We start from the raw sequence: 8363 nt of genomic DNA on the forward strand, positions 1-8363 counted from the left end.
AATATATATCTATATATTATTATTTCTATATATATTAGAAGGTATTTATACAAATCTTGTAAAAAAATTCCCTGAGAATTCCCTAAAAATTCCCTGATCTTCCAGGTATTTTTATTCAAAATTCCAGGTAACAAAAATATTTTAAAGATTTTTCGCTGCAATTTCCTAAAATAAGTTTTTTTTATTGTACGCGTTTTCTAATGCTTTACATTTATATGAAGAAAAAACATAAAGCCATTTAAGTTTTATGTGCTAGATTTACAAATGTTCTGAAAAAAAGACTGAATAGTTTTTGTTAAGATACAAATTTTTTACTAACCTTTAAACCTTTTTCATTTTTTATCACTAAAAATTAAAATAAAGAATATGTGTACTGCATATTCAATATTTTGTTAAGACATTGAATATATATAAACAGAGAGAGATATATATATTGTTTAAAATATATTTTAAACAATTCACAACTTGGCTTATTGGCGGATTCTATTGCTTACAGTATAAGAGCAAAATTATCAAAAAGAAAATTTTTTTTAATTTTCTGAGTCCCTATCAAATTCCATGAGAATTCCCTGATTTCTCCAAATACAAAAAAAATCCTTGAGAATTCCAGGTTTTCCATGTTTTTTTCCAGGGAATAGACATCCTGTTATTATTTTCTATATATAAAATATATAGAAGTCTGTGGCATCACATTATATTAAAATATTGTATGTAGATATATAAATAGAAAAAAAACTAATTCCCCTCCCCTCCCCATAAAATACGTTTTTTTGTGAAAAAGAACGTTTTTTTATATCTCTAATTGTGTAATTGTAATTTACTTGATTTACTTAATATACTATTTACATTAATTTGACATTATATTTGCTTATGTACAACATATCAGTTTTGTTTGCAAAATGGCAATTTTTGAATAACAACACCTGGTTTTTTTTATATTTTATTATTGTTACATTTTATTAAATAAGTTCTTAAAAACCATCAAAAAATATCAATCATATTAATTGTATTACTTTCCAACATTGAACAAAGATGTAATTAATTTTTTTTCTCTAATATCTATTAAAAGTATACAGAATGGATCCAAACGTTCCGGCCAGACTTTGAGATTTTATAGGAAGTTTAATTCTGAACAAAAAGTTTCCTATAAACATGGGTCAAAAAATACTTCCTTAAAAAGTTAACGCCAAAAAACCTCTGAAACGGTTATTTTATACATTTTTACAAATATCAGGAAAAGTATGCGTTTTTTAACAAAAAGTACCGAAACAAAAGTAGAGAATTAAATTATCTTTCAAATGAGATCAAAATGACCTTCCCAAAGTTAGCCCCCCACTTTGACTTTTGGGAATTTTCTTTTTATCAATCGATTGGTGGTTGATTGGTAATGTTTGGTATCGCATTACCCCATTCTACAATAAGCCGTATGTCGTTAGTCGTAAGCAAATTGACCAATCACAATCGAATATTCTCGGAATAATCGACTGTCATTGGTCAATTTGTGACTTACAACCGTAATCCCAATCGCCCACAATCCGTAATGTAATACGGTCTTAAGGGTCGGCAGGAGTGACGATCAAACTCCGAATTGATATTGAAGACCTCGCGCGGTGACAATGCGAAACTCCGACTTCAGGATTACCAATCTGAGAAATAAATTCTCGATCTCTATGTAGAGGTGTATGTCCATATACGTACACACACGATTGAATTGCTGGCGTGGACGCACCGTGGAGAGGAAAGATAGAAAAGGATCAACGATCAAGGTGCCTTTTCACGCTGACGCTCGACGCTCATTTTTAGCGTCAAAATAGGTCACGTGATTAAAGTTGACGCTACATTTTGAAAAACGCATGAAAAGGGTTTAGCATCGAATTTATAGCGTCAATACAGTGTGTGTGATCGTATCATCGTGAATCATGTCATTCAGAAATAAATATTACATGTGGTTAAGCAAATGTACGAAAAAATTATCAGAACAAAATTGGCAACGTAAGAAACTTGTAGCAGTAGTTCTGATAAACGATGAATTACAAAAACAGGAAAGAAGAAATTATCATAGGAAATGTTATTGGGTTAATCCAATATTCATGGAACGATACGATCATGGATTTTACCACGCAATCTTTCCTGTTATTATTTTGGAAGAAGCACGATTCAGGAATTATTTTCGCACGACACTCCTACACAATTTGAAGAGTTACTAAATTGAATAGCACCCCATACAGCACAGAACATTGCAATTACATTGCAGTAATGTTACAATCTTGCAAGTTGCAATGTAATGTTGTTGAGACATTATTTATCTATATATACAATTTTTTCCTATAAATATCAAACTCAGATTTTTTTATATTAATTAGGTTCCTAGCTTCTGGTGATTCGATGACATCTATGTCATATCAATACCTTGTTGGGTTAACAATTGTGAGTAATATCATCGAAGAGACATGTAATACTATTTGGAATTGTCTGCAGAAGAAAATACTTTCTCCTTGTTTAAATGAAGACAATTGGCTAAATATTGCTAGAAACTTCGAGACAAAATGGAACTTTAACCATTGTATTGGAGCAATTGATGGAAAACATATTCTTCTTCAGGTATATACATATGCAAAAACAATATATATATATATATATATATATAAAATGTTTTAAAAAAATATGCTGTTCCAAAGGAAAAAAAATATATTATTGAATGTTGCTTTTAAATAAAACATATTCATTAATGTTTTCTTGGATCATTATATCATAGGTTAACTGTAATATTTTTTGCATTGTTTCAAACCTAGTCCTTGATGACATTTTCTTTAACCTAAATCTCACTAAACTTAAAAAAGAATCCATTTCGTCAGGTTCTGGTGGCACAGGAAGAACTATTCTATCTTCTTTACACAGCATCCACCATTCTTTCTATTGCACTAGGGCCGGGTTGTTCCAACCTCTAGGTAAACTTACCTGACGGTTAAAAGCACACTAATGTATGCTTTTAACCGCCAGGTAAGTTTACCTAGAGGTTGGAACAACCCGGCCTAAAAGTATCACTTTTTTTTTCGTTTTCCCTTATTGGAATCTAAAATACAAAAATTTTTTAAATTATTTTTAATAATTTTTTAAATTATTTGACATGTTTCAATTGTACCTGTTCGGAGGGTTTCTGCATTATTTTCATCATTTATTAACGATGAGTTTGAATTATGCTCATTATTTATATTAGACACCGTGCTGTAATGTTTATAATCAGTCAAATACTTTAATATATAATTCATATAATTATTTAATAAATTTTTATATTCATATAATTATTTAATAAATATTTATGCTTACATTTTTTGAAGACAAGAGTCTTTAAGAAAATCATCCAAAGAATGGTAATGAGGCCATTTTTGGACTGTATCCCTTCTACCAGATCCACTCATTCGCTGTTCTGATTGCATAATTTTACGGTACGTATCATGCAATGACTTGAATCTTTTTTGTGCTTCTTCTGCATTTATTTTACCTGCAAAGGATATAAATTTATTATTTTGTTAGATGTTTATCGTATTATTTTTATACTCACCATTAAATGCCACAGCTATTTCTGACCATAATCGTTGTCTTATTGTAGATCTGCGTTGCACCAAAAGTAAAGAATAATCCCACAATGGTGGGCGTTTTTGTACTTCGAGAATTAATAATTCTTCATCATCAAAATTTAATTTGTTTCCTGCGCTATCATTTAATTTTTGACGTTTTTGACAATTAATTTGTTTAAGTTGTCCAGAAATTCTTGGTGTTTCCTTTTGTCTTATGTGTACAATATTATCTAAAAAAATTATTAAAATTATTTTGATATCTCTCTATTTAAAAAGATTCTTTTTTTACTTACTTTTATTGTTATCATGAAATGGTTCTTCTACTAATTGTTCCACATTATTTATATCGCTTCGTCTCACGATAGTTATTCCATCATCTAAAAAATATTAATATTTGTTTCAGTAAATATAGAAAGAAAATAAATATTGAGAAAAAAATACAACACATACCTGCACATACCTGCTAATGGATAAAAATATAATGTGTTTGGATCAACAGTATAAGAATTATATCCTTCTAGGCAACCATGTGTGTTAATATCTTTTTGATCACATATTTCTTCACATACTCCACATGTTTGAACAAGTTCATAATCCTACAAATAAAAAATAATATATATTATTAAATCAATTCTTTTAATATATGTAACATTTTTTTATTCTATATTTACAGACTTAAAAATATCATATGTTACTTATTTTGGTAAATATGCAGAATGTGTATCTCCTCAATTTAAACAAAGCTTGATATTACTGCGAACTTTGATGAGTAGAAAATAGTATTTAGAATAGTTGTGCTCAGTATTATAAAATTTTTAATGTAATAATATTTAAAAATTTTTCAAAGATGGGAATTCATTGGATCAATAGAATAAAAATACATGGCAATGTAATATAATATAATATAATATATGCAATGTAATATAATATAATATACTTCAAGCTTATTTAATGAAATAACTCTTAAAGGTCGGCAGGAGTGACGGCCAAACTCCGAATTGATATTGGAGACCTCGCGCGGTGACAATGCGAAACTTCAGGATTACCAATTTGACAAATAAATTCTCGATCTCTATGTAGAGGTATATGTCCATATACGTACACACACGATTGAATTGCTCGCGTGGACGCACCGTGGAGAGGAAAGATAGAAAAGGATCAACGATCACGTTATCCTTGTTCCTCTAGCATAATATCTAATATGTGTGTGTATCAATAATATCTAAAAATTATATATATGATTAAAAATTGTATGACGATAAATAATAACAGTAAAATAATAACTCACAGAGTGAACTAATATACAATATGTAAAACACGGGCACTTATTAGACTTGGCAATTTATTGCTTTTTTACTTGTTGCTTTTTCATCGGTACTTTATGTATTGTCAGCATGATAGAGCGACAAGGAGAGAACGATTGTTAATTCTTGGCTTACATTATCTTTCAGTAATTGCAAATTTATAGACCGACAAGTATGCTATCTTGATTTCTTTTCGATTATATCGATATTATTGTGTAAAAATATCTGCTATATGAAAGCATTTACAAGAAATATGTGATGGCTCAGTGCAAGAGTGTTCAATCTATCACGCAGTAAACTCAAGTTCAATTCCACAGACATCTTAACAGACTTCCGTTTGTTCTCTTGGTGAGTGAACATCGTTATCAATTGTAATCAGCGCGTTTATCATTTTGTCGATTCGAGGACTCTGGTAATCTGGTCCTTGCGAATATTGTACTCTTGTGTGACTCGACTTGCTTGCCAGCTTGGGCATAGCTTTCTTCAAGTTCATCTTTGGCCTCCTTCGCTAATCTTGCGTCGGCACGTGAGTTAGGACACGGCCATATTGTCCTTCCGTGCAAGGACATATTCTGCGTATTAAATCATACGCCTTTACACACACCACACGTGTTATTTTATCATCATTATGGAGGTCACTCCGGAAAAGATCTACGAGAACACAACAAAGAACATGTCTTCGCCTCTTATTGAGACGAACAACAACGATGATGTTGCCAAAAACGTGCGCAATATAATCTATCGTAATCGTAAAAGGAATCCTGATTTTTCTTTGAGAAGCCCTCTTCCACCAAAAAGATCCACTCTGGATCCATTTGATTTGCAAGATCCTAGAATCTCAAACAAATATGGCCTCTCCACCAAGCCTCCATTCATTATACATATGGAGAAAATCATCTATAAACCTTTTTCCGCCGCCCAGGAACGGGTTTCGGAAAACAAAGAAAGTAACGACAACGCCAACACAGGTATCGGTAGCTGTAATTCTATCCTATCTAATCCTAATCAAAGATCTTCCACTGGCTCATATGGCATTATTGCATTTGGTAAGCGTATCTTTAAACATATTGATAACTTTTCTTCAGCCTATGACCTAAAAACTATAGGTAGGAATAAATTTACGGTAACTTTCCCAGATGGCAATTCTGCAAATAAATTCTGTGATATTTTTAATAAAAAATCCAATATCATCTTTCCTAGGGAAACATAGATAGCATACATACCTAGTTATAGAGTTGTTATGCCTGATACAGACTATGCATTGAAGATTGAGATTCAAGATTCAAAATTGAAATTTGACCAATCAGAATAAAGAAATTTTAGTCCCTTTTGTTCTGATTAGTCAAATTCCAATCTTTAATCTTCAATCTTCAATTTTCAATGCGTAGTCTGATACGGGCTTTAGACAGTTTGTCGTCAGGGGTATTGACGATGACGATTCCCCTGAGGACATAATAAAAAATATCCGCCCTCCGCCGGATTGGGATATTCTGTGGCAACCTCCATTCGAGGCTTCCAGACTGGAAAAACCTTTTCGAACCCAAAATAAGGATAATACCTTCACTACTAAATTCATTGACTCTGACTCATATATTATCCGTTTCAGGACAATAACTGTACCCCCTAGCATTATATACATGGGAAAAAGACTTCATCTCATCCCATTTATCGAAAAAGTCAGAAGGTGTCAAAGGTGCCAGAGATTCGGCCATGTTGCAAAAATTTGCCGAACTCCGGAAAAGAATACTATTTGCCAGCGTTGCGGTAAGAATACCTCTTCTTGTGGCTGTAATAGTAACGATAACGAACCCTGCACGACCGAAAAGCCTTCTTGCATTAATTGCCAAAGACAAAAATTGCCGGACTCTGTTACGGAACACGAGGCATTCTCCAACTCCTGTCCCGTCTTCCAAAAACAGAGAAAAATTAAAAAACTCATGGCTTACCATAACATCTCTCATTTGGAAACCATTTCAATTCTTGAAAATGCAAATTCTCATTTACAACCAGGTAATATTCTACCTCATTCACTCCCTCCTCTTGGAGTTCCCCTTCCTACCCTGGGTGAATTCCTCCCCGGTGCTCCTCCAGAATCCTATGCGGAGGCGGCATCTAGGAACAACTATAGCAATTATAATCATAATCTTAGCTCAACCTTTAACAAAACTCAGTTCCCCAAAATCGTTAAATCTCTACACATCTCTAATAAATTTTCCATTAATCCATTAGCAACCTATAAAAGACAAGAGGCTAATCCTAAACCTAAAGTTTATTACCCCTCCCAAAAGAAACTTACCTACATAACCCCCTCCCAAAACCCTCCCACATCACCACCTAATCCCTCTACTATCACCGAATACCATAAATCTTTACCGATCAACAAACACGCTACCACATCCACTCTTCCCCCCCCCTCGCTTCAACTACTAATAATCTAAACACTCTCTCCTCACACTCTGAAATCATAAATAATTGGATACTTGAATGCCAAAACAGATTCTCCTCTGTCAATCTCATACAAACTGATATATTATCCCAAATGGGAATTTTCCTTAACAATGCCATTCTTTCTTGATGGACTCTGCCATGGGCTATCTTACGCTCATTACACAAAGTTAATTCACATAATGACAATCAATATTTTGCAGTGGAATTGTCGCTCATTGCAGAGGAGAATCCCGGAATTGGCTTTTCTACTTGATAATTACAAAATAGATATCGCCACTTTATGCGAAATTAGATTAGACGAACAATTCCGCCCCAACGTTAATAACTATGATATCTATTCCCAAGATCGCAACCGTCATGGCGGTGGCGTCGCTATTCTAATCAAGAAGAAATATAGATTCACACAAATTGCAGATAATAATATGAATCTTATCTGTAATCGCAATAACATTGAATATATTTTAGGAAAAGTCTGGCTTAACTCAGATAAACATATATACATTTGTTCGCTCTATAGCCCTCCCCGTGGCGGTAATTATGCATATACTGAGCCGCTGGCTTGGACTTCGTTACTTCAATGTTGTGTTAACTTAGACCCAATAATCATTTGTGGTGATGTTAATGGCAAGAGTGCTCTCTGGTCCTCAGATGTTTTGGGTTCGGATCAGGAGGGAAGCAAACTGGAAAACGCCATATCACAGTTTAATCTCCCATGTCTTAACGACGGTGGCTACACCTGGTCGTCGGTGGATTTCTCGTCCACCTCAGCCCTTGATGTCACACTGACCTCTCCATCTATTGCGCACAAATGCACTTGGGAGGTTCTTGACGGGAAGCACGGTAGCGACCATTTTCCTATTTTAATAACCATCTCACACTATAACTCTAGCCCGTCTTTCGGTCGCCCCTCCTTTGTCACTACCAACATTGATTGGCATATATTCCAGCAAGAATGCTCCAAATTTGTACGTCATTTCCATATTTTTAATGATAACTTGAAATCTACTTACGATAACTTAATCAATAATATCCA

At 33.3% G+C, this 8363-nt stretch overlaps 1 protein-coding gene across 1 annotated transcript in view; it reads right to left on the minus strand.

Moving 5' to 3' along the window:
- Nucleotides 1-3041: 3041 nt before the first annotated feature.
- The window catches only part of LOC115244681, a 32269-nt gene continuing 26947 nt past the window's right edge, over nt 3042-8363 (minus strand). The window contains exons 2-7 of the mRNA XM_029822545.1: nt 4039-4174; nt 3872-3955; nt 3563-3808; nt 3328-3502; nt 3143-3225; nt 3042-3073 (exon numbers count right to left, since the gene is read on the minus strand). Of these exons, the coding sequence (XP_029678405.1) occupies nt 3042-3073; nt 3143-3225; nt 3328-3502; nt 3563-3808; nt 3872-3955; nt 4039-4174 (756 nt within the window). The remainder of the gene's footprint in view (nt 3074-3142; nt 3226-3327; nt 3503-3562; nt 3809-3871; nt 3956-4038; nt 4175-8363) is intronic.

Source organism: Formica exsecta, unplaced genomic scaffold (genome assembly GCF_003651465.1).
Source record: "Formica exsecta isolate Colony F162 unplaced genomic scaffold, ASM365146v1 scaffold828, whole genome shotgun sequence".
Lineage (NCBI taxonomy): Eukaryota > Metazoa > Arthropoda > Insecta > Hymenoptera > Formicidae > Formica > Formica exsecta.